Source organism: Aspergillus campestris (assembly GCF_002847485.1).
Source record: "Aspergillus campestris IBT 28561 chromosome Unknown P168scaffold_2, whole genome shotgun sequence".
NCBI classification, from domain to species: Eukaryota; Fungi; Ascomycota; class Eurotiomycetes; order Eurotiales; family Aspergillaceae; genus Aspergillus; species Aspergillus campestris.
Window position 1 is genome coordinate 600,374 of NW_020194337.1, and position 24,472 is coordinate 624,845.

General features: G+C 50.8%; 7 protein-coding genes and 1 non-coding gene across 8 annotated transcripts; 4 read left to right on the forward strand and 4 right to left on the reverse strand.

The window, feature by feature from the left end:
* Positions 1-1,057: 1,057 nt before the first annotated feature.
* Positions 1,058-3,188, forward strand: P168DRAFT_324546 (uncharacterized protein). Its single transcript, XM_024840854.1, has 3 exons — positions 1,058-1,429; positions 1,593-2,331; positions 2,401-3,188. The coding sequence occupies exons 1-3, from the start codon at positions 1,427-1,429 to the stop codon at positions 2,802-2,804; spliced, it is 1,146 nt and encodes a 381-aa protein (XP_024695695.1). The 5' UTR covers positions 1,058-1,426; the 3' UTR covers positions 2,805-3,188.
* Positions 3,189-5,320: 2,132 nt separating this feature from the next.
* P168DRAFT_88138 (uncharacterized protein) lies at positions 5,321-6,530 on the reverse strand. Its single transcript, XM_024842196.1, has one exon. It carries the CDS (start codon positions 6,321-6,323, stop codon positions 5,445-5,447), a length of 879 nt encoding a protein of 292 aa, XP_024695696.1. The 5' UTR covers positions 6,324-6,530; the 3' UTR covers positions 5,321-5,444.
* A 1,247-nt stretch (positions 6,531-7,777) lies between these two features.
* P168DRAFT_287593 (glycoside hydrolase family 71 protein) lies at positions 7,778-9,538 on the reverse strand. Its single transcript, XM_024836605.1, has one exon. The coding sequence runs from the start codon at positions 9,105-9,107 to the stop codon at positions 7,905-7,907; it is 1,203 nt and encodes a 400-aa protein (XP_024695697.1). The 5' UTR covers positions 9,108-9,538; the 3' UTR covers positions 7,778-7,904.
* Positions 9,539-10,343: 805 nt separating this feature from the next.
* Positions 10,344-12,577, reverse strand: P168DRAFT_287595 (glutamate decarboxylase). Its single transcript, XM_024836606.1, has 5 exons — positions 12,342-12,577; positions 12,259-12,286; positions 11,560-12,204; positions 10,959-11,497; positions 10,344-10,799 (listed from the first exon to the last, which is right to left on the reverse strand). Exons 1-5 carry the CDS (start codon positions 12,563-12,565, stop codon positions 10,694-10,696), a joined length of 1,542 nt encoding a protein of 513 aa, XP_024695698.1. The 5' UTR covers positions 12,566-12,577; the 3' UTR covers positions 10,344-10,693.
* Positions 12,578-18,358: 5,781 nt separating this feature from the next.
* P168DRAFT_279109 (uncharacterized protein) lies at positions 18,359-20,353 on the forward strand (the record flags this gene model as incomplete). The annotated part of the gene is made up of 1 exon (XM_024835753.1): positions 18,359-20,353. The coding sequence occupies one exon, from the start codon at positions 18,359-18,361 to the stop codon at positions 20,351-20,353; it is 1,995 nt and encodes a 664-aa protein (XP_024695699.1).
* Positions 20,354-20,763: 410 nt separating this feature from the next.
* P168DRAFT_t35 lies at positions 20,764-20,844 on the forward strand. The gene has a single exon. It is a non-coding gene; the product is annotated as a tRNA-Ser (tRNA).
* A 315-nt stretch (positions 20,845-21,159) lies between these two features.
* Positions 21,160-21,899, reverse strand: P168DRAFT_324551 (uncharacterized protein). The gene is made up of 4 exons (XM_024840855.1): positions 21,756-21,899; positions 21,600-21,670; positions 21,409-21,495; positions 21,160-21,344 (listed from the first exon to the last, which is right to left on the reverse strand). Exons 1-4 carry the CDS (start codon positions 21,768-21,770, stop codon positions 21,251-21,253), a joined length of 267 nt encoding a protein of 88 aa, XP_024695700.1. The 5' UTR covers positions 21,771-21,899; the 3' UTR covers positions 21,160-21,250.
* A 648-nt stretch (positions 21,900-22,547) lies between these two features.
* On the forward strand, positions 22,548-24,175 carry P168DRAFT_324552 (wax synthase family protein). Its single transcript, XM_024840856.1, has 2 exons — positions 22,548-23,591; positions 23,673-24,175. The coding sequence occupies exons 1-2, from the start codon at positions 22,783-22,785 to the stop codon at positions 24,106-24,108; spliced, it is 1,245 nt and encodes a 414-aa protein (XP_024695701.1). The 5' UTR covers positions 22,548-22,782; the 3' UTR covers positions 24,109-24,175.
* The last annotated feature ends 297 nt before the right edge of the window (positions 24,176-24,472 follow it).

Sequence of the window (24,472 nt, forward strand, 5' to 3'; positions counted from 1 at the left end):
CCTTGGCGATGAAAGGAAGTCCACCTCAAGGCTTGTGTTATCAGATTGCATAGCGACAGATTCCGTGCTCTGCAAAAGATTCATAACTAATGACATGTATTCAACTTTGTGAAAGCTCTTATTCCATAAACCCTGTGATAGTAGCTTTCCTACTGTCATGTCGCATCCATATGACCCTGATTGTCTTCGTTTCAACCCCTGTCGAGTGTACATCTTTGCCGGCCCACTACACTGAAATTCCGAGAACATCCGGGACGGTCTGCAAATTGCATATGATGATACTGTTTCTCCCCTGTGCCTGGAATGTACACAGAGTTTGACCGTGGTATGTCGGATGTCGTGATAGCTGAGTGCAATGGTGGATACATGTGCCGAGCAAGAACCGAGGGACTACCGGGAGGAGTCCCGGTTCTTGGCTGACGTCATAGTTCTAGACTCCGGGTCAGGATGCATTAATCCTGCATTAATAGATGCTGCTATGGCAATGTGGACAACATATCCTGCTTTTTGCCTTCTGCGAGGTGAAACTCAACCACCCCATACTTACCGCCAGCAAAAACTAACTGAAAAACTAGCTGACTAGTCAGTGGATTGGCTTTTTGATAGTTCTCCCCGCTACAGGCCGAGCCGGGTTGGTACCCGGTTGATTGGCTAAATTCAGCCGGCTGACTCATCTATGTACCGGCAATAAGCGAGCGGTGAAGATATTTATAGAAGATGAGATGATGAGTCAAGGTCCAGATGCAAATGGAAGTTTTTCACGATGATGCCATTTCTTGTCATAATGACTTCCAGGGGCAGACCAGATTGCCTCAGGATGGTCTGCAATGGTGCTAAATGATGCCACTTCTTGCACAACAACCCCCATCGATTTCGCATCCACCCTGAGTCAAAAAAAACCGACATATCCTTGAACTCAAGAGATCAGCAGGTACAAAGAATCATTAAGATCAGCCAGTAACCTTGCTCCGTATGATCACGTTAGCCGGGCGTGCATAAATGCCGCAAGCAGACAACCCCCGTTTTAGCTAACCGTTACCTAAGGGAAACTCACCCACGGCGTCATGTGGAGTGAGACCCGGCGGGGCGTGCCAATAGGACCGACTAGGTGCGCCGTAGGAATGACCGCCTGGGCTCTGATCCAGTCAGATCCCCCGCAAGGAGGAAAAGCCGGGGTTGCCAAGAGGAAGTGATCGCTCATTGCGTGGTTTTTTGTTTGATTTTTTTCTACAGCCTTCGTCAGTTTCGCCTTCAACCATGGACCAGCGTCTGGCCAGATTTTTGTTGAGCGGTCGTTTTTAGGGTTTCATATATATATGAACCCAGATCCCCCGGGACGCTTTAGGCAAACAATTATGAATTGTGCTCTATCCTCCTTCCCCTTTGACTCCTGATTGCTTCTCGTTTTTTTTCCGTCTGTTACAATATGGTATGACATCACCGACCCTAACTATATCCCTACCCAGCCCTATCTGATCCCCTTGCCCTTTCCCCTCCCGTTCCAGGGGATAGAACATCCATTTGAATTTCTTTCGAGAAAGGATGAAAACCAATAAAATGAAACTGAAACCAATATGCTAATTCGAAAACAGGCGACTTTTGAATCCCTCCCTACAGAGCTCCGGTTGCAGGTTCTGCAGCACCTGGACCTTCCCTCCTTGGGCCAGCTCATCCAAGCCTCTCCCACCTACCACAACACATATCTTCAGTCTAAGAAGATCTTATTACACAATGTGGTCCGACAATGTTACGGCCACGTCGGCCTGGCAGACCCCATCGCAGCCGTCACCTCCACCAATCTGCAGGCAGAGGTCAAATCCCACCGAGACGACATCATTTCCCTCCTGGATCACCTCCGTCGCCGCGCGGAGACCACCTCGCAACGCCACATCCTCTCCCCCGACGACTCTCTCCGCCTCCTTCATCTCTACCAGCGCCTGAAGCCCCTCCTCACCCGCTTCCTCCAGCGCGCCCCAGGGCCTGTCTCCCCGGCGGAGCGTGCCCGCATCCTCCGTGCTCTCTGCCGTCTCCAAACTTACAGCAACATTTTTGGTTCCCGCGAGTGGTCGGCCGACCCGCACTCCCGCCGTGGCGCCGCAACATGGTACCGCAACTTCACCCTGGACGACATGTGGGCGCTTTTCTTCGGACCCATGACCCCCTGGGAAGTCGAGGAGTTCGGCAGCGTGTCCACCTTCCTGCAGCAGGAGTATAGCGCGTTATTTGCGCAGATCGCCCGCGACGTCGGCCCGCGTGACGGACCCGCTTGGCAAGCGCTGCGGCCCGATGGGATGCCCGTGGAGGTTGTCTATGGCAGTGCCGATGAAGAGGGTATGTTTTATTTTCCCCTTCCCTTTATCCCTCCCTTTCAAATAAGAAAAGTAAACTAACATGACCCAGCTCCCGAAAACAAAGACTACAACGACTACTGCAACCACCTCGTCGCCCTCGGCCCATGCTTCCTCGCCACCGTGCTGGCCCAGCCCACCGCGCACGCCCGCCACAGTCTCCTAGCCGCCAACTCCATCGCCGCCAAGCGCTCCTTCGACAGCCGCGTCTCCATCATGCGCCACCGCGGCACCCCCATGCTGGACCCTGCCGACCGCTACGACGTCTCCGGCGTCGGCGCCCTCCTGTCCAGTCTCCCTGTCATGGACCAACCGGCCACAGGCTGGAGCCACTACTGGTACGGCGCGCAGGGACCCGTCGACAGTGTGGTCCACGCGCCGGAATCGCATGAGCGCACGATGGGCAACTCCCACGGGTGGCAGTGGGGATATGCCCTCTGGGACGTTCCCGCTTAATCACTTTCTTCCACTTTCTTCTATCTTCGTTTTATCCCCTCACTTTACTCTGTTGTAATGTCTTTTATCTTCAGGTTGAGTTTTCAGATCAGTTGCTTGTTTGATTGATCATCTGCATTGTCGTGGTTTCGTCTGGACGAATCTGCTCTCAGCGTTCTGCTGATATGATGTTTTAAAAAAGTGCTTTTGGCGTTGCATGAATCGGTGTTTTGGTTTGATGAACCTTTTACCTGTCGGTTGACAGGGTCATGACATGACATGACATACTCTGCATAAGTGGCTTATTGCTGCTTGCGTTTGTTAATCTTTTTATCATGAGAGTACCCCATTTGCAATTTGAGGAAGAAGTGTTGTCTGACAGCACTTCTCGGCTTTACTACTGCCATTGTTTATCATTCATATCGCTCCGTATATCTATAGCCAAATCCGTTGTAGAAAAGAATCCTCATCAGATATCCGTAAACATGTGGGCAGTGGTGCGGCCGGTTCACTTCATGCCACGTGATATCTTGAATACAGAAAATAGACTTGCGGCTCATGGCTTTTGTTCCCTATCTAAGCTTAAAAGATAAGCTTAAATCGTTATCATTTTTTATCCATATCGGTTTGATCATGTCCTAAATTGTTTTCTTTCGTACTTTATATCATATTTCGCTGTTGTTGCATGATTTCACTATGTTAAAATAGCTTTAGTTCCCGTGTAGCGATAGGCATGACACTATCCCCTTGACGAATTTAACACTCTCGTAGAGTAACCAAGAGTTTTCCTTGTATCCATCTTATTGATATCATCGTGTCTTTCCTCTCAAAACAATGGTTACCAGGAATAGACTTCACATAGACAGTCCATTCCTGGGTATATTTAAGCTACTCAGGACACTTTGTATTCACCGATTGATGTAGAGGGTGAATCCAATCAGTTAGTTACTTGGTCAATCATCTGGAAGTCACAGACTAGATTTCTTGTCTTTTCTTTCCTTACTCTTCTATATTCTGCAGGACATGGAACTTTCCAAAAGGAACATCAATATTTCATAATTTTCTGGATTTCGTCAGACCTTTGATCAGTCTCATATCTATCCTCTCACAAACTGGAGTCTTTGATCCTGAGCTTCCCATTAAGACGGTAATATATTACTGGCAACTATAAGTACTCTGAATAAGACATTGGCTCGCATACGTCCAAGCGGGACTTCCAATGGTGATATCAAATTACCCTCCCTAGTAGCCAGGTCTCCAAGTACTGAACCTCTAGAAGATTACCGCACGCCCATCCACGTGAGAATAGGACCAACCCCCCTCACCCACAATCCATTGAGCCGTGCTGAGTTAGGAAACGGTAAGAAAGACATCCTGTTTTCTATCTAAAAACCCTTTGACGGGTTCAAGAGAGAGTGGCGAGGAAACAGCGTATGGTACAACCAAACTCCTAACGCTTAGTATGGGAAAAGACTCGACAGACAGTCAAAATATGTTGGGGTATATCAGTCAGGTTAAGCCCTATACCAATTGTTGGGTCAACGTTTTGGCGTAGCGGTCTTGAGAAAATACGTCTGAGCTTTGGCTGAAGATATGGGTCTGTACTTGATTCTCGCTATTAAGAAGAACAGGTTCTATAACCTGGTACAGGTCTCCACGGGACGGAATAGTAATCCTGGGAATGTCTTATCTAGAGTCCACAAGAATGTAATCTACATGCTCACCAGCCTCTCATGACTAAAACAAGTTCCAAAAAAAGACCCCGAATATCTACATAAGAGTCTTGACCTCGAATTCTCGAGCACAGCCCAAAACGGGATGACTCGAGTGTTATCTCAAGGCAACATAAGTATTTCTTGCAAGTACAGCCAACTTCAATTCATTAATATCAATAAAAAGAATAAACATTTCACTTTCGACAAGGTCTAGATCTCTACTGATCCCTTCCAGCGGGCGACCGCTCCACAGTGGCCATCAATAGTACCCTGGTTTTGTGCCGTGGCATACCTCCCGACCCGCCTATCAGTATCGAGTCTATCGGCCCAATGATGACAATTTCCGCTCACCCAAAGTGTGAGTGGAGTGGCGGGATGGGATCCAGACCCGCTTTCCCACTTTTTGAAATCAGCATGGAAGAGAAGTTTACTCTCCGTCGAGGTCATGTCGTTGCAGGGCTGTAATGCGAAGGGTACAGTACTCTCCCTCATGCCGTGGTGCCGTGTGCTTGGTCGTATTGGCTGGTTTCCATCTACAGGCCAGCATCTCGGAGAATATATCCCGAGCAATGGGGTTGCCATCAAGCGATCGATCTACGGTGGGGCCCGTGTCGCGAAAGTGGCGGCTTGATGGGTCCACGAAGCATGATAGGAGGGACCCTCCCAGCTGCGAACGTAATTCAGGCTTTCTAGTGAGGTATATTGTGCTGTAATTAACAGTGTGTCAAAACGCAAATAAACTCTAGGTAGTGGCTGACGTGGAAGAATGCTCGGCAGCTTAGGAATTACTTGAGAATCACGCGAGTAGGAGACATGTTATCTTCACCAGGAAGTAAATAGTATATTAAATTGAAAAAATAGCAGCAATAGCAACTATATGGGTATTATGTCGTAATCGTAGCCCGTCTAATCATCTATCCCAGGATATAACAAGAAACCCGGATATCTAGTAAGCAGCCCCAGCCCGCACTTCGTAATTCGGCGACCAGAGTCTCCGCCCCAGCGGAAACCGTCGCCTCTTTCTCCACGATCTGAAGTCGTTTCGGTGTTGCTCATCCTGGCACACCTGTCGCTGGAGAGGACATCCAAACTCCTTATGAGTGAGAGGCTCCACATTCTCTTTCCCCTCCACGTCAAGAGATTCCTCCCTTTCGACTTCATCACCTTTCCCTTCCCCCATTTCCCCAGACGAGACAGCCATGGTAGTAGTCCGTAAGATCCCACCCGAAGCTGACAGCCCGCCATCGGCTTTGATCTCAAATTTCCCGGGCTGCGCAGACACCTCCGCGCTATTCCTACTCGCGAACGCCCAGTCCGAAGTCGACGGCACGTTGGCGTCTTCCTTCTCCGTCGCAGCAGCAGCAGTGACAGTAGAAGAAGTAGACAATTTGCGCCGCACCATCGCCTTGACCACCGAAGCGATCTGATCGCGGAGGGGGGGTCCCTCGCGCGGGTGGCTCGTAGGCTGCTGTTTGCTGAGGTAGTAGTCGTCGAACTCCTCGTCGTCGGAGTCGGAGTCGGAGTCAGAGGCGTACTCCGGGTCTGGGCCCGTCTGGAAGGAGATCATTGCCTTTTGCATGTCGTCTTGCGCGAGGTGGACTGATCGGCGGAGGAGGCGGTGGTGGCCGAGACAGCGGCGGAGGTCGGGATCTCGCGCGGAGGTTTCTTTGTGGAGTTTCGTGCGCGAGAGAGCGGCCATATGAGATGGGGGTGGAGAAGAGGAGATCTTGCAGGAGGATGATCGTTGGTGCGCGGCGACGATGGGGGGGATGCGAGTGTTGGAGCGGGAGGAGGTCCGGTGGAGGAAGTCTGTTATGTCGGACATTTTCTTATGTATGTGTATGTATGTGTGTGTGGGTGTGTGTGTATGTATATGTATAAAAAGAAAAATGTCTTGGGACGTGCTAGCAGTCCTGGAAGAATTGTCCAGACTTGAACATTGTGCGAAAGTTCTCACAGCGTCTGGTCTCTCAAGGGGGTTTGTCGAAAACGGGAAATCGGACACATCTTATATCTCTTTGTCTTCCTGTCACCTTATCAACTCAGGCTCACCCCCGATCTAAACCAGCCCGGTCCAGACGACCGATGGACCGAAATGTGGGGGGGAGGAGAACCCAGCATGGACACTCCGGGCTAATCAGGAGCGATTGCTCACTGACGGCCACCCCGGGGCCGACTGGCAGTTAGGGTTAAGGGAGCTGCAGTGGCGATCGGGAGTCCCTAAGTCATGGTGTCATTGACTAGGTCCCACCCCAATCACGCAGATCCTCACCCAGATCCTCGACGAATGGAATCGTTGGGTGGGCCTTCTGACGACTGCAGATTGGCTGGGATGTCCTCCTCACCGTGGTAAGACACTGTTCATCACAGGTTCCTTGGTCTGGTCCGTTGGAGATATGCTGCGAGACACTTCCGCGGCATCGATCTTGAGACAGCACGCATTGCCTCGCTCGGGAGTTTCCGACAATTGCATTTCCCCGCCGCTTCTTGATTCAAGTCATCTCATGGCACCACGAGAACCATGCCATTCTTCCTAGGAATGTCGGGTGGTTTCGGGACGAACCAAATACTGCGCCGATTACATCCGTATACCAACCAGTCTGGGCGCTATGGTAGATCGTGAGTTGAGTAAACTCCTAGGGAAGATACGTCTCCCATTGCATTTGGTTGTCATTCCTATAATCGTGACAATTATTACTATTAGGACTATAGCCTAGTTGCCATTCCTCGATTAATGCTGGGGATAGTGGCACCGTATATGACAACGCGTCCGAATACATCAACTCGCATAACCCTCGTGTCATCAACGGTATCAATATGAATTTTAGTGAAACTTGGCAATGATTGTACATGGACTTTGCAGTCAAGCCGAGCCCGATCCCGGAATAGCATTATTAGATGTCACCACGATCTAGATCAAGGGTTTCATTAATTGGCCACCCTTAACCCCGGCATAAGTCGAGATTCAGGGTTAGTCAAGAGATAAGTTTTTCTTTTCGCATGCGGTTTTTGAATCTCCGGCCAAGTCGGTGTCAAACATGGCTGATATGGCACCACCCATGGCTTCAAATTGGGGATATCCGTTGTTTGCGAGCTAGAACCCCCCATCCCCTCATACGGAGTTTTCTACCAGAGTACGTTCGATCGCAGTCTAGATCGGGGCCGATAGCCTGTGGGGAACGGATGTAGCCGGTGGCGAGATCGACGATTAGGCATTATCTATTAGTTTGGTATAACATCGTAAGTTAAGATAGGACCAGTATGCTTTTCCTGGTCCATGGAACATATTCCTTTTCCCGCAATCATGAATGTCCCGACACTGTACCGGCGCCAAATTTGCATTGCCCTTTTGCTTTTGGTCCCTATCCTTCCATTATTCCGATTTCCTGTTCCCTTCGATCTGGCATCATGCCAACACCAGGTATGTTATCCAGGCCAGTGCAGCCCCAGCTAACGTCAACGTCATGGATTCCCGGCCAGCTGCCGACGCCTCGTCCGATGAGGATTTCTCGGACGCATTCTTGCTTCCCTTGGCTGATGCATGGCCCACCCACGGATTCCAGTTGGTCAGGTTCTTCGTGCAGTCGTCACTAATCGCGTGTCCCTTTAGTTGCGCCAATTCCTCCCCAGCCCGCGACAGCGTGATCACGACATCCCCCATGCGATCATTCATCGGCACACTGCCGTGGTAGAGGCCCTGCCGGGCGCCCTTCTTAGGTTTATACTGCCACCGCGACAGCGACGTGTCCTTGCCGCCAATGCTAACGGTCACCTCTGCGGGGGCATCCAGCAGCGCAGAGAAGAACACCCGGTCCTTCAGCACCTTCTCCGGCGCCATTGTCGGCTGGTCCTGCTGCCGCGTATTCCCCGTCGTCCGCCCATCTTCACACCGCGACGACGGGTTCACGCGATACCAAGCCACCAAGCCCGCGTCGATCTCAGCCTCCTCATCATCATTGTGCTTCCCTCTCTTGAACTGGTCAATCCAGTACGGTAGAAAAGCCCGCCACCCATCATGCGGCATGTTCTCAGCGTAGTTAAACGGCGCCTGTGCATACCGAAACACATCCAGGCTGCCGGGATGGATCGGCCCAATGTAGTGGCTCTCCCCGTAATCATTCCAGCTAATCAGCTCCACATACTCCGGCTTCAGATCCAGCACCTGCTGCCACCGCGTATACCAGAGGTCATCGCCCTGCCACACCCAGTTCTTGTGCCACCGTATCATATTCGTGTAGAACCAGGGCGACACGCCCATGATGAAGGGCTTATCGCCCAGGGCGTCCATGTACTCCTTGTCGAGCGCGGTGCTCATCGCGTCCGTGCCGTTCGGCCATGAACTCCAGTTCATCAGCCCGTCGACGTGCTTCTTCGGCGCAGTCTTCTTCGGATCCACACTTGACCAGTCCGGCATGAAGAAGCAGTCAACCTCTGATTTGATTTGCGCCCAGTCGCCTGATGCCTGTGCGCCTTCGAACGTCGATACCAGCGGCTTGCCATCGCCCGCGTGCTTGTAGTATGCTTCGTGCTTCGTGTACTTCTTCAGGACTTTGACTACCTGGTCTGGCGGCCAGTGTCCATCGCCTGAGTAGTCGAGCGACAGGAACATCTTGAAGTCGTGCTCTTGGGCTGCGGCGAAGGCGTCGTTGAATAACCGTGTGTTGCCTGTCTCCTGGAAGCCTGTGTTGAGCGCGAAGGCGTCGATCTTGGCTGCTTTTGCGGCTGCTACGTCTAGCTTCCATTCGTTCTTTGTGTAGTTGACTGCGTTTTGGAGCTATTGTCTGTGAGTTCTTTGTCTTGTCTGCTATTCGCTGTTATAGCGTATAGATCAAAGGGAGGATTACCATGAAATGAGCGAATACTCCTTTGGCCTGCACGCGGCAGACGCTCAGCAGAGCTGTGACCAGCAGGAGAAGTCGATACATTGTGCGGGCTCACTGTCTCTCTACTACAGTCGGACTGGGCCCCGTCGGAGTATACATACCTCTTCTGACAGCGGCGTTTAGGAGAAAAGGGGGAGGGGTCAGTCGTAAAAAAAACCAATAATAATAACAAAATCATAACAAAGATATGATATGTCTGCGCCGCAATGAGAAATCCGGTATATCAAAGCTAAGATTTGAGACTTGCCGTCGTAAATTGGAATCCGGCCTTTCATGGCCTCTTCTCCCGATCAATATCTGCGCTCGTTCAGGCATTTTGACCGGCTAGCATGACACATACATGGCCTGGGCCCGACTGCTCGATGTCGTTCTTTTTGTGATGAGCGGTCAGCTCACTTCCATCGATCCATGATAGCAAGTCGCTATCGATTGTTTTAAGCCTCGATTGGGAAAGGGACTAGACAACGGGCACGGACATACGCACGAACACCCGGGGTTCTCTGGGCGGCGCGAGAACAATGGATGCCACTTTAGTCATGCATAACTAGTTGGCTAATCAACTAGCTAACTGTCTGACAGCACCTGCGGTGTCATCCAGACTATTTACTGGGTGGGTCTGACATACGGGGCTCTGCGCAGACGACGTATCATGTGGAGAGGGTTCGTCGGCATTTTGCTCCGTAGATTGCTGACAATCGGAGAAAGGGGGGGGGGGGGGGGGGGGGTCCTGCATGGTAGGGTTTGGATTACAGTTTCTAGTGCTTTTTTGGCTTTGTATCCCTTTTTATTGTTTTGGGGTGGGTCTGGAACGTAACTATCTACTAGTCCTTTCGCCATGGTATCGGCTAGGTTGGTGAAGCCTTTTACCGCTTTATTGAAGGTATACATACAGTGGCCCACGGGAAGTTATCTCAACTTATTGTTCTCTAGGAAATAGAAGAGTACAAGGATCATCCAATATTATCATTGACAGTGCTTTTCACTCCAGCGTCTTAATACAATACAGGGGGCATTTGCATCGAACCCGATCAGCAGTCTGATCGATGATTCCCTTGAAGTCAACCATGTCGATCTCGCATAGACCTGTCCACCGACATTTCCGGCGATCCTCCAAGCTGGAGGACATAACACAGCAGGGCATGTCATGCCATGTCATGTTACTCCTGTTGATCATCGCACTATCGAAATAGGGCCCAAGCAAGGGGCTGCGTCTGACATCAGCACGAGATTTATAGTTATATGTATATAGCCACATTATTGCATCTTCTTGACAGTTCTCGGCGGATTCCAACTACCCCATGCAGGAGACTTTCTAACACACCAGGTGTGTCTTTCCTGTCTTTCCCTGCAATGAGTGCCGATCTTCGCTGTATGCTTCCGGTCTGTCCGGTGCTCGAGCGCCGTGGATTTGGGTATATCTTCAATAATTGTCAGCATCATCCAATCAGACGTCAAACGATAGTTACAGTAACAAAAAAGAAAAAAGGAAAAAGGAAAAAGGAAAAAGGAAAAAGGAAAAAGGAAAAAGGAAAAAGGAAAAAGGAAAAAGGAAAAAGGAAAAAGGAAAAAGGACATACTCGGTATACCGCGCAATCATCTCCGCATCCATATCCGCCAACGACTTCAACGCCGCGCGCATATCCTCAACCAGCAGATTACACCGGTGCAAGCTGAAATCCTCCCGCAGCACCACGCGCATCATCTTAAGCTGGTTACAATGCGGTGCCATCGTATAAGCCGGGATCACCCACCCACGCTGTCGCAACACATGAGCCAGTGCATATTCATCGAACAGTCGGGAATCGTCGGGGGGCAGCCGGTACGCGACCAGCGGCAGCCCGCGCCCGCCAGTCTCGCTCATCAGGATAAATCCCAGTTTTTCGAGCTCTTTGGCCAGATGATCGGCTGTGCGCGTCAGGTTCTCCATGATTGACCGGTATCCGTGCTTGCCTAGCCGGATCAGCATATAGTATTGTCCGATGACATGCGATGCGCCTTTGCTGAAGTTGAGCGTGAAGCTGGCTTGGTCGGCGCCTAGGTAGTTGATGTTGAAGATGAGTTCTTGGGGGAGGAACTCGGGCGAGCGCCAGAATACCCAGCCCACGCCGGGGTAGACCTGCACCGTCGTTAGGGTTGAATGCCATGATAAGGAGCAAGACAATGAGAGGGTAGACGCACCAGACCATATTTATGCCCCGACACATTGATCGATACGACCTTCTCCAGGCGAAAGTCCCACACCAGCTTGGGGTTCACAAACGGTGTGACGAACCCCCCGCTGGCAGCATCCACATGGATCGGACAGTCGATCTTCCTCTCGACCAACAAGTCATTCAACCCCTTCACATCCTCATACTGACCCGTATACGTCGTTCCCATAATCGCACAGATACCGATGGTATTCTCATCGATCAAATCAACCGCCTCTTTGGGGTCAATCACATAGCGCGACTCAGTACAGTAAACGTATTTCTCCTCAACGTCAAAATACCGCGCCGCCTTCTCCCAGCACACCTGCACAGCGCTGCTCATCACGATATTAGGCCGCGTCCAGTCCTTGCCCGCTGCCTTGCGCGCGTTCTGCCAGCGCTTCTTCATCGCCAGCGTCGCGAGCATGATCCCCTCGGAAGATCCCACCGTCGAGGTGCCGATCGCGTCGTGCTTGCCTCCGTCCGCGCCGTGGCTGTCGGTCGTCGGTGCGTGCAGCAGGTCCGCAATCATGTCCACGCAGCGGTTGTGAATGTGTGCTGTCTGCGGGTATTGCTCGTAGTCGATGAAGTTCTTGCTTAGGGACTCCGTCATGAGTTGTTCGACTTCGTCTTCCTGGTTTCTGCTCAGTTTCTGCCTGGTACCGGTGATTGGCTGGGAACGACTTACCATGTATGTCGTGACGAAGCTCGCCAAGCTAGGAAACAATTAGCCCTATCCCCTCTACTAAGGTAGAACCAAGAGGGAAATACTTCAGCAGCGGATTCCCGTCCAGACTCAATTCGTCCCTGATCATCCGCGATGCCACCTCCGCCGGCATCTGACGCTCGCACATGGCGTGCTCTGGTAACTCCTCGACCGCATACTTCGTGCTATAAATATACGGCGAGGCGGCCTCCGACCGCTCCTCGTCGGCCTGGCGTCGGCGACGACGCTGTACCTCGGTGTCGCGGCGGACTCTAGTTAAATGGACCATTTTGATGAATTGACTCGATCTTGCGCCTTATTTAGAAAAGTTGTGAATGGTTCCTAGGTAGGAGAGAGGTACTGTGTTATATGAGCCAAATAACCATGACGTGGAGACTGTTACATTGGGTGGGATTGACCGTGCTCGGGTCGTGTGGATGACCTCACCACTGTGGTGGTTCCTGTTTGACCTGACCACTGCACCACTGTTTGCTGGGTGTGGATGTTGCTAACAGGGTTTGATTGAGTGTTTGCTTTGATCTGTGGTGTGGCTTTTTGTATGATTGTGGGACGGTTCATTGATTTACTAAGTTTCTCATCATGTGGTGGTTTCTCATGTGGCCATCACGGATAGATCATTCTGTTCAGCTTCAACCCTAATCACATTACACATGATGAGTTACTCTATCTGTGGTACCTTGGGACCTGTGTCCTACCCAGGAACTTATTTAAGTGATCAAACGGTTCATTGTATTGACAGGCTACTACAGTGATGTGGCTGGGCATATTCCTAAGTAATTGGCGAATCTACAGCCTCTATGACGTGAACAATAACTTCAAAGCACTTTCGACTTCATTCATTGACCGTAGTTCATTCATTGTCTTAGCAGAATAGTAGACACGCCAGAGATATAAGACCTCTATCCCTCTTCCAACTTCTTCCCCTCTCATAATCCCCAACTCAAGAACCACTTTCGCCCGGCAGTCCATATACATATATTATACATCCTTCAACCAACGGCACCGATTAAACCAGCCAACTCTATAGAGAACCAATATCAACCAACAACTATTGCCAAAGAATGCACAGACACAAGGACAAGCAACAGCTTTTATGCTATGAACTATAAAGGTCCCCGAATCATGGAAAGCAATCCCAATATTATACCAGCGGCCAGTGCCTACAAAACGATAGCACTTCGATCCCTAGCAGAAATATATTTCAATCATATCAAAACCCGACCAAATACTGATTCAGTATTTTGGTGCAGCACGCCACAGGTTACGAGCTCCTCGAAAAATCGCTAAGAACACCAAAATTGCCAAGGTCGTCAGGATATCCTCTCATGAAGAAGCAGTATACTGAAGCAGTCGCCAATGATGGCCCGGGCGGCATGCTTCACACATCGAACCAATAAATCGGCTGACCGTATTATGGGCACAAAAGGCCCCTAAAGGTTTTGGAATCTCAGTAATATGCTCAGATTGACGCATATTGAGCATGCCATTGATCCGACCTTCCACCATCCAGCACCAAATCACGCGCTGAAGCAGACATGGGAGAATCTCTCTGCTCCTCCGACCCTTTGACTCGCGCAGCAGCAAGATGGAACGTCCAAGTGCTCAGCAAGAAGGCCCCGGACATGAAGACATGAACTAACCAGATCCACGGAACCATGGTCCACGTGGTGGGCAAAGGAACAACGAGCATAACAGCGATATGGCTGGATACTACAAGAGTACATCGTCCGATCCTCTGCATCGGTGCAATAACACTAGAAGAGTTCTGTCAGGTCAGCCACCGCACCAAAAAACGAACCAGTATTTGGTCGGGCTTGATATGATTGATATCTCAATGGAAAGTTCAACAATCAATACATCTGGCGCCACCTGGTTGGGACGTCAACGGTACTCACTTGCGTTAGTATCATCGTCAAAGGTATTGTCGCCATGCAGCGCAGGCCATGATTCGCACAGTTTCTCCTTCTTCTTATTGCTTGAGATACGCCAAGCTATATATATATATCCGCAAAGTTCACGGAACCTGCTTTGACGTGCTTTGTCCCGCCACAAGACTCATAGATGGTTTAATTGATGCCATTGTCTTTTGAAGATGGGAGCTAGCGCTACGGCCTCAATCACAGCCTGCATGAAATATGATTCTCGACTTTACCATCGATGATAGTATCGAGATATCATACGGCCCAATTTAAGCGGATTCGTCTATAGCTTTCGGTCCGACGAAACGCGAAGATTTGACCTCCGAAGTATTTTCGAACTGTTGATCTTACAATTCGCGCTGTTCAAAACCAAAGACACCTCTGGTCGTCTTTTCCATGACCAAGCCATTCCCAATGCGCGCAAAGTTGGGTTCATAGCAGACAAGAACCGACTCAAAAGAACCGACTCAACGTGGCGCTCAGCCGGACACAGATAGTCCTTGTGATCATCGGCAATCTCAGGTCTTGGGATATGCAGGGAATTTAGACATATATATGTCGGTAAGATTCCCATGCCGACGACACTTGGGTCTCGCCACAATGATAGCACTCGCATGCGCTCTTAGTCGCGTTTCTCCATTTTGGAATGTCTACCCCCACCACTGGAGCCGTTCACAACTTAGGCACGCGAGACGGTCGGTCTCCGCCGTGTATATGCTTGTTGCTCCATATGGGTACAATATTCTCAACCGGCGTGCTATGATCGATTTCATCATTGATTTTGCACCGCATGGGTGACCAGCATGAGTTCCTTGATGAGGAAGACAAACACAACACAATACCATTGGATTCAAGATGGTCTTTAATCATCCAGCAGTGGTGGATAATCGACAAGCAAGAACATGCTGTCAAAAGAAGTGTTCAGACTTCAGTTGTCACCGAGATTGGGTTTATCAACTCGGTCTCAATTTTCCAGCGACAGACCGAGAGGTTATTATGGCAACACCGACACTTCTGCATAGTAGCCATGGACGAGATATTAATCGGCCCAGAGACACTTGAAGAGCATCTAGACATCTCCGCTGAATAATACCAGCGTTGCAATCGCTCCAAAAGACACGACCGGACAGCTTCAGTGGCTCCTCAATAACTGGTCCGGCTTTCCGTGCTTGTGCAACTTGAACCAGTGATGCAACCAACACCTGAGCAAAGTTCTTTCCCAGCCAGTTTTTGCGGGTTTCTTTTTGACTCTACAAACAAACACACAATGTCATCAAGAATTTGGCTGTTTTCAACGGGATTGTCTCGCGTTGTCCACGCAGTAGCGTTGTGTCTTATCAATGACCCTGCTCGAGATTATTATAGCTCATTCCTTATGTATCACCCATCCTTATCATCCACTGAATCCTTTATTTAGTCAGCTTGTTTGATTCTACAGAATTCTCTGTGATCTAGGTTAGTCATAAACATCTCGTCACTATAATAGAAGTAGAGTTTCTGTCATATGCACGATCGAAACACTCGGCCAGATACCTAGGTTCATCACCTCCCCCACTTTTTTAATTTATGAGTTTAATTTATTCAGAGCCAAATAAAGACGACAGGAATCCATAACCGAATAAATTAACTCAGACCGTATGACGCCATCTAGATCATGGCACAGGCGGGTGGCAAAGCAAGAGACGCACACGGCACACCTCACAACCCCCGCGTTGCAAGCGACTCCAGATAAAGGCGCATGAAGCGGGGCCCCGCCCTGATCTGAGGATCCCCTCCGACGTCAGACATCGGGGATGTGCTCCGTTTGGAGTGATACGACGCGGAGAGAGTCGGGGAGGGGTCCTAAATACAGTAAATAGTTGCAGAGTGACCTATCTATCGCCTAACACTTTACTCGTCGTCGCCGCTGATCGGGATAGACCCTCGGCTATTTTCTGGGGAAGTGGTATGGTCCATTTGGCCAATGGACCACTAATATGTCGCCTCCATAATAGTCCAGTAACTGGTTATCGGCTCCAGCTTCGTGATTCACGTGGGGTGGAAGGACTTGTACCCCAGTAATTGGCGGTGGAGGGGGAATCATACTACTACTTCCCACTTCTGAGACACCCGCGTCCTATCGCGGCCACGGGGAAGTGGTTCAAGAGGATCGTGGGCGACGAGTATGGGGATGGGATTATTGGGACAACTGGGGACTGTCGGGTGGGCCTCTTGCTTTTTTGAGAAGTTTTCCCGGTGGATCCAAAGCATCCATCCGATGTGGGGTCTGCTTCCATTCTTCCAAAGCCAGAGAGAGGCTGTGTTTGTTTATCGTCTTGGTGTTTTCCCCCCCCCCAGGAACGGGGGGAAAGTCTGGCGTATTCATATGCTCCGATGCTTTGGGTACCCTGCCAGAACTCAGTTCCAGACATTCCGGTCGATGCTGTTGGAACTTGTTCCTGTCTTCCCTGCTAACGCGATCGTTTGATCTCACATGCAGGTGGTTGTTGATCCCACGCGGGTTGCACCAGTACAGTCACCACTGTTCGAACACTTGTATAGTATAGGATCTTCTGATCAAAGTTGGTTCTCGCTTACCATGTCTTTCCATGGTCCGTAAAAGCAAGCCGTTTAGTGTACGAGAAGATAGGCAGGGGATTTAACCAGACTTGGGGTTTTCATCAGGGGTCCATCAATCGCATTGGTTGAGTATGGTGGATCCAGAGAAGGAATGAGAGTCACAACCCCAACAACAGAGCCACGACATTCCATCAGGTTCCCTTAGTCGCATCTCCTTCCTTTCTCTCTCCTCTCCTCCTTCGCCTTTGTCGACAGGGTTAATACGGTCAAGACCGCCACCATTTGATAAGCATCGCGCCACCCGCATCATTTGCAGGCCAATTGTCGTGCCATGCATTTTTAAATTAAAAGGTGACATAATTTTAATCTATTAGACTTATCGGAGCTGGATAACTCATGACCAGCTTCCCCCCTCAACAATGTCTCACTGACCGACCAACATTACCCTCTCCCGCACGGGGATCGGCGCCTCGATCGACATCACAATTTCCCTTTTCTTGATGTTTTCCCCCGACTACTTCAGCCATCTCCACTGGCTAACTATCTCGTCTTTGCGGTTTTTCTGGTCGGTTGGGATCAAGGAACGTTACATTGTTCCCCCAGTGCGTCTCTCTCACCGAGAATCTCTTCTGTCTACGGAGTACGTATGGCATCTGTGGGTTCGACTGGCTGGAGATTTTCTCTCACCATCCCGAATCTATCCTGATAGGAAAGCGGCTCCTCCCGGTGAAGGTTAACGGATATTCATCGCGTACGGTGCGGAGCCTGATGTCCTGTGGCACTCCAAGGAGTCCAACGACGGTCAGCTCCCATCGTATACAAAATGCCAATGCGAGGCTGTCACCGTATTTGACGTCAATTGGACTGGAACCAAGAACTATCCCGGACGACCCACCTCGTCAGTAGCTAGAGGCGCACTAGTCACCACCCTGTCCAAGGCTCAGGAGATACCGGCCGGAGCCAACAGGTCATGATCCAAGAAAGTAAGCACCAGATGCGGAGGGCGGAGCATGGGGATTGGATAACTTCCCCCATGGGGAGAGGGGGCTCGCAAGCGACAGGGATACGATCGCGCTGGACGATAGTCGATTGGGCTATTGTCTGCCTAGGCACTGGCTAAATTAAGTCCGTTGGGCAGGACTGTGATTAGCATCGTCCGGTCCCATATAACAATCTCATCACATGGCGGCACATGGGGGGAACAGTGGAGGGGCGACCTCGGTTTAGACCCAATTTACTATGCTGGATATGGAGAGGAACAGCAGCCAGCAGGTTTTAGTGTCGCCCCAAGGACGGATCGCGGGGAACTAGTTTCTCAACTCGACGACGATCGTCATCAGTTTGCATCCACATATAGAGCTGTCTCCCTTTCGCGGAGATGCTCTTTCTTCGATCCCCAGAACGACCAGGCCCTCTGTCTTACCCGTCAAGTTTCAAGACAAGATACCGGAGCTGTTGCGATCAATTGCATTGCTGCTGCTGAGGCGAAGAGAACACGAAGGAACGACTATAAACAAACCCCCAAGAAACAGAAAACACAAAAAAAAAACAAGGAAAACTCTTTCAATAAAGTCTCCTTTATCATGCGTTTCACGCCAATCTTCGCGACCGCGCTGCTGGTCGCGACCAATGGTGCGGGTGCTATCCCGGCGGACGGAATCCTGGAGAACCTGGGCTTTGGTGACAAGAACGATGGGCCCAGCAGCACTGCCGTCGCGCAAAGTGCCCAGGAGCCGGCGCCTACGGCCCACGCCCAACCGCACCCGCAGCAGCAGCAGCAAGACCAACATGCCCCCGAGGTGGCCGACTCTTCCTCGGACGACAAGCCCACCTCTTCCAAGTCCGAGGAGGAGTCCCATTCTCCCCTGATTGACCTACCTATCGCCAAATCCACCGATGAGGGTCAGCAAGAACCGACGTCGGCTCCCGCGCCGGCGCCCACGAAGCCTGCCAAGACGGAGGAAGCGTCGGCTTCGTCCAGTTCCTCCTCTGCCCCGGCCCCCTCGAGCTCTGATAGTGGTCCCCTCGACGATCTGAACCCCTTCAAGAAGGACGACGAGGACAAGGAGGACAGCGACAGCAGCAAGGACAGCCAGACCAGCGACGACAGTGAGGACAGCGAGGATGAGAAGGACGACAAGCCCAAGAGCCCCTTCCTCGAGGGCCTCGGCGAGCTGGGCGAGGGTGTGAAGAACCTCCTCGACCCCGGCTTCCTCGCCGAGTTGACCAACACCTTCAAGTACCTGTCCACCGGTCTGGCGCCTCCCGTCGACAACCAGCTCCGCGGAATCGTCGGAGTCGCGAGCAAGCTCCTGACGCCCGAGTTCGGTGAAAAGACCGAGAAGCTGGTTGACACCGCCAACAACCTCCTGACGCCCCAGTTCATCAAGAAGGCCGACACTCTCATCGACAACGCCAACAACCTGCTCACGGCCGGCTTTGTCAAGAAGACCGAGACTCTCATCGACAACGCCAACAACCTGTTGACTGCTGGCTTCGTCAAGAAGACCGACACTCTCATCGACAGCGCCAGCGAGCTCCTCAGCCCCGACGGAGTCAAGGCCCTCAAGTCCCTGATCGACATGGCCGTTCCGCTCATTCCCGCCCTCAAGCCCCTCCTCAAGGAGGAGAGCATCGAGGGTATCGTGGGCCTGCTGAACAACGCCGAGGATCTTCTCACCCCCGGCTTCGTCAAGCAGACCAACGGCCTGATCTCCAACGCCAACACTCTCCTCACCCCGGAGACCGTCAAGGCTCTCAAGTCCCTGCTCGACATGGCCATCCCGCTCCTGCCGGCCCTCAAGCCCCTCCTCAAGGAGGAGAGCATCGAGGGTATCGTGGGCCTGCTCAACAACGCCGAGGACCTCCTGACCCCGGGCTTCGTCAAGAAGACCAGCGGTCTGATCAACAACGCGGACGAGCTGCTCAGCCCCGAGGCCGTCAAGGGCCTGAAGTCCCTCATCGACATGGGCGTGCCGCTGATCCCCGCTCTCAAGCCCCTCCTGAAGGAGGAGAGCATCGAGGGCATCGTGGGCCTGCTCGGCAACGCCGAGGACCTCCTGACCCCGGGCTTCGTCAAGAAGACCAGCGGCCTGATCGACAACGCGGACGAGCTGCTCAGCCCCGAAGCCGTCAAGGGTCTCAAGTCTCTCATCGACATGGGCGTGCCGCTCCTGCCGGCCCTCAAGCCCCTCCTCAAGGAGGAGAGCATCGAGGGCATCGTCGGCCTGCTCGGCAACGCCGAGAAGCTGCTCACCCCGGGCTTCGTCAACTCCACCTCCAACCTGGTGACCGGCGCCGACAAGCTGCTCACCCCCGACGTGGTCGACACCCTCGAGGACGTCCTCGCGGACGTGATCCCGCTGCTGCCCGCCTTCAAGCCCCTCCTCGGCAAGGTCAAGCCGCTCATCCCGGCCATCGAGCCCCTGCTCGAGCCCTCGACTATCAAGGAGGTCTCCTCGCTGCTGTCCAACGCCCACGATCTGCTTACGCCTAAGTTCGTGAACGAGACGTCGCTGCTGATTGATGATGTCACCGATGCCTTGCCTATCCTGGATGCTCTGCTGAAGTCGCTTTAAACCAACAAAACCCACAAAAACATACATCTCTTTGATTTATTTTATGCGATGACTAGGCGGAGGGGATAGGTGATGTGATGTGATGTGATGGCAATGATTTTTCTAATGTATGGAATTTCCTTAGACGTACATGAGTTCTTATGATCATGGTTTAATAATGATGTTTCTTTATCTGATAATATGATTTTTCACTTTAATTTTTTACTCAGTAGTAGTATACTGGTAGATATTTCTTAGTATAATAGTAAATGTATTTCATTCTCATGGCCTCCAGATAGTTTCGTAGAAGTCTAGGTAGTAAGTAGTCATCTTAATACATGAAGAGAGGCTTGGAAGTGACCACAAACGTTAAGCACTGACAAAATGTACACTCTACATGAGGTCAAAATAAAAAGCAGATAATATACACCGGCAAGGTGGGAGAGCGGTTAATCCGTAAGACTAGAAATCTTATCCCTTCGGGGTCGTCGGTTCGAATCCGGCCCTTGTCGTTTCTTTTTGTTTTTTTACATATATTTCCCGTATATACTAACTATACGGGATCTCGGTTCTTTTGCGTGCGCCATATGTTAGTTAATATTTGTTTCTTTTTTTTCTTTTTTTTTTTTTTTCAAGTCTCTATTGATTAGGATGAGTGGTTGTCTTATACGTCTGAGTCTATTACAAGTATTGATCGTTGAATCAGTAAATAAAAGTAGTACTAGACCCTCTATACAATGAAGCCATATAAGATAAAGTATATAAATAATATACTATGCCTCAGCAGTGCCAATATTGGCTCCCCTTTGATAACCACATACACATAAAAAAAAGATACAAACTAAATAAACAAACCATATACATTCATATATCCATCACTAATAGCAGTATATACTATCCCAATACTACAAACCCAAACTAAACATGGAAATCCTGAATCTCAATACTCAGTCCAGGTGGGACATCCACCTTCCTCAGCTCCTCGACGTCGATATCCTCGGGCGCCTCGACCCTACATTTACGATTAGCCATGATGGACTATTTCAATTTAGAGATGGAGAAGTGGGTGGACGTACTCCATGAAGTGAATAGGCGGGGTAGTCAGCGTCGACTCGAACGCGTCTGGGATGTGCAGTTGGCGGTCGCTGTAGATGTCTCGGATTCTGTGATTGGGTTGGGCTGGATTAGCTTGTATAATACTCCGTGTACTGTTTTATATGGAGGGGATGGCGTGGAGCGTAGAGGAAAGACGAGAAAGAATACATACACAGCAGCGAGGTCCGCCCCATCGCGGTAGTAATCGTGTGCGAGCTCGTTGTCGTAACGGATGTCGAATGTCTTGATTGAGTACAGTTAGTATCATCCACCTATCAATCTAGTATAGTAGGCAAGGTAGCTTTAAGCATAAATCAACAAAACGAACCAAATCTTTAGTCATCTTTGTGGCTGGCGCGTTTCCACTACTGAAGAGCTGATACTGCGGTTTGTTCGTCCGTCTGTCTGTCAATAGCACAGTCGAGATAGAGACAGGGGGATAGAGAAAGTAGTTATAAAACCCCGCCCACGGTCTGGACAGCGTGCATTCAAACAGTAGACTTCATTGTCTTTGGGAACGCACGCTACAGCTTTGCAGTGTCATTGGTGGGTGAGGGCCGATGAAGTCATGGCGACCTCACCACCTGGGGCGAACGAATTATGTGGGGCTTTTATGACATTGTTTAGTTGACAGGTGGGTTGTATGTCATTGTCTATCTATCTGTCTGTCTATCTAGACGGAGGGATGGATGAGTGCAGTGGATAGGTTGTTTTTCTTATGGGTGTTGTTTGCGATCGGAGATTAGGGTTCGGTTGGATGTGATGTCACGACAGTGCTGGGAATTGAGTTTGCCCACGTGTGGTGGTTTGTCGTTTGGGTTGAGATGTGATATCTTTTAGGTAGATTATGGTCCAGTGCAGTATCTGAAGAGTGTTATTGTGGTGCTGGGATGGTCTACTGCGGGTTAGGTACTGAGCTGTGGTATTCTGATGTATTTCTTTGAGATTGATATAGACTGCGTAGTCGTAAATATCTGTATGCCGGAATCAATATTTGTCTGTTTGTAATAGACTATCATTGTATCTCTCTCGTGAATAAAGAGAAATTCGATAAAACCCATAGAGATCCACTGATCATCGCAGCGGCAGATCTGCACAAAGATCGCAATCCAAATCACACCCGCAGCCAATCCACACTATTAACAAATAGTTGTAAGACATGCGCATTCTTGACTCGTCTCACCTCCACCCCAACCAATCATAAATGATCCTGCAGCCAGCACGAACAACAAACAATCTCCACATCACAGCCCAAAATCACCAAATTCGCATTCCCTCCCCTGAGGAATTCTTCACGGGATGGGAGACATCTCTATCTCCCTTCCCTTCCACATCCCTCCCTCCAGCAGCAAGCAATGACCATTCAAACAGCTGGAATGCCACCACCGCCCTGGGCCATCCCCGCCCTCCAATGGCTTCTCGTGCAGCTCGTGACAGGCCTGACGGTCGCGCTGGCACCCGCGCACTCACCCGCGCGGCCCATCGCCGCAGTCGCAGTCGTCGCCCTCGCAGCCTCCGTCCAGCAGCATGCGATACAACAAGCCTTCGCGGGGATCCGCGTCGGAGGCCCCATCGTCGCCATGTGCTGGGTGAATGTGCTCAACGCGTTCGACCTGCTGCTACTAAGCCGCGCGTCGCACGACGCGCAGGTCGCATGGGAGGCGAAAAAGACCCGCGAGAAGACGGCGCACAGGTCCTTGTTCCATCGTGTCGTCTGGGGCGTTAATACCATGTTCAATTATCGTCGAATCGATACGCCTTGGCAGATTGATCAGTTGCCGCCTTTTGATGCTGCTGATGCGGCCTATGTGCCGAGTCGGCTGCGGTATGTGGGTCTCGCTGCTGTGAAGGTTGTTTTTGCGCTGGTGGCTGTGCAGATGTTTACTGTTGAGGCGGATGAGATGTATGTTGCGGATTCCGTGGCGATGTTGCCGACAGATGTGAGAACAGTACTGCTGCCGGGTTGGGGTGAGGGGGCGGCGAGGCGCCTTCTGGTGCAGGGCTTGTTTACCGTGTCGTTTGGAGTTATCTGCAGAGCGGCTATCCTTGCTGGGTATTCTTCTTATGCGATGTTGGTCGTTGCGCTGGGGTTCTATGAGCCGGTTGAGTGGCCGCCGATTGCGGGTTCGTTGACGGAGGCGTGGACGCTGCGGCGGTTGTGGTCGTATGTCTTCTTCTTTCTTCTTTCCACACCCTCTATTCTCGAGTGGGTGGACTTGAGCAGGTACTGACAAGGTTCATCTAGGAGGTCATGGCACCAAATATTCCGCCAGACAGTCGTCTCAAACGGCAACTTCATTGCCTCAACCCTGGGTATACCGCCATCGTCAGCATGGGCGTGCTACATCCGTCTTGCATTCGCGTTCGCAGTCTCCGGACTCGTACACCTCGGTATGGACCTCGCGTTCGGCGTACCGCTTGGGCAGAGTGGCGCGATGTATTTCTTCATGTTACAGGCTGTGGGAATCATCGTCGAGAATGCATTCCAGTATGTCTTTCGTGACATGGTCAGCAAGATGAGTCCCGGTTGGCGTCGAGCGCTCGGGTACATGTGGGTAGTGGCGTTCCTTCTGTGGACGACGCCGGTTTGGCTGAACCCGTTGGTTCATCAGTTGCATCGGGATGGGGTACAGGCGTTTTCGCCGTTTTTGTGCTTTGGGAGTGGTAGTTGGGTGTTGTAGCGTTTGCTACTAGGTTTGCATACTGTATATGAGACGGCTTTTTGCTTTCTTTTCAAAGGATTTGTACGCCACTAAATCTTCTAGACATGGTGAACCGTCTGTTGTGCCATATCAAGTGTCGCAGATGTACGAAACTGTTCATGCATAAGTTTAAGCCTGTTGGAATTGTATTTGGCCAACGCTGTGAAGCAGGTAGGATGCGGGGAAGATGAGATACAACTGACATCATTTCAGAGACAAGGATGTATCGCTTAGATCCTTGGCGAGCTTGGGTGGATTTATTTGATTGAAATGTCTCTGTAACTTGGCATAGCCTGTTGGTAGTAGTTGAGTACAGATGGAATCGGGGAGAGAATAACGTGAC

What these genes read in the sequence shown, in the direction of transcription:
- P168DRAFT_324552 (XM_024840856.1), top strand. Translation starts at nt 22,783, where the DNA reads ATGACCATTCAAACAGCTGGAATGCCACCACCGCCCTGGGCCATCCCC. An exon ending in ACGCTGCGGCGGTTGTGGTC is followed by an intron (nt 23,592 to 23,672) that starts GTATGTCTTCTT and finishes AGGTTCATCTAG; the next exon opens with GAGGTCATGGCACCAAATAT.
- P168DRAFT_287593 (XM_024836605.1), bottom strand. Translation starts at nt 9,107, where the DNA reads ATGTTCCTGTCGCTCGACTACTCAGGCGATGGACACTGGCCGCCAGAC.
- P168DRAFT_88138 (XM_024842196.1), bottom strand. Translation starts at nt 6,323, where the DNA reads ATGTCCGACATAACAGACTTCCTCCACCGGACCTCCTCCCGCTCCAAC.
- P168DRAFT_324546 (XM_024840854.1), top strand. An exon ending in TGGCAGTGCCGATGAAGAGG is followed by an intron (nt 2,332 to 2,400) that starts GTATGTTTTATT and finishes AACATGACCCAG; the next exon opens with CTCCCGAAAACAAAGACTAC.
- P168DRAFT_324551 (XM_024840855.1), bottom strand. An exon ending in GGGGCGGACCTCGCTGCTGT is followed by an intron (nt 21,496 to 21,599) that starts GTATGTATTCTT and finishes ACCCAATCACAG; the next exon opens with AATCCGAGACATCTACAGCG. An exon ending in CCGCCTATTCACTTCATGGA is followed by an intron (nt 21,345 to 21,408) that starts GTACGTCCACCC and finishes TCGTAAATGTAG; the next exon opens with GGTCGAGGCGCCCGAGGATA.
- P168DRAFT_287595 (XM_024836606.1), bottom strand. Translation starts at nt 12,565, where the DNA reads ATGGTCCATTTAACTAGAGTCCGCCGCGACACCGAGGTACAGCGTCGT. An exon ending in CGGGGCATAAATATGGTCTG is followed by an intron (nt 11,498 to 11,559) that starts GTGCGTCTACCC and finishes ACGACGGTGCAG; the next exon opens with GTCTACCCCGGCGTGGGCTG. An exon ending in ATGATTGCGCGGTATACCGA is followed by an intron (nt 10,800 to 10,958) that starts GTATGTCCTTTT and finishes CAATTATTGAAG; the next exon opens with ATATACCCAAATCCACGGCG.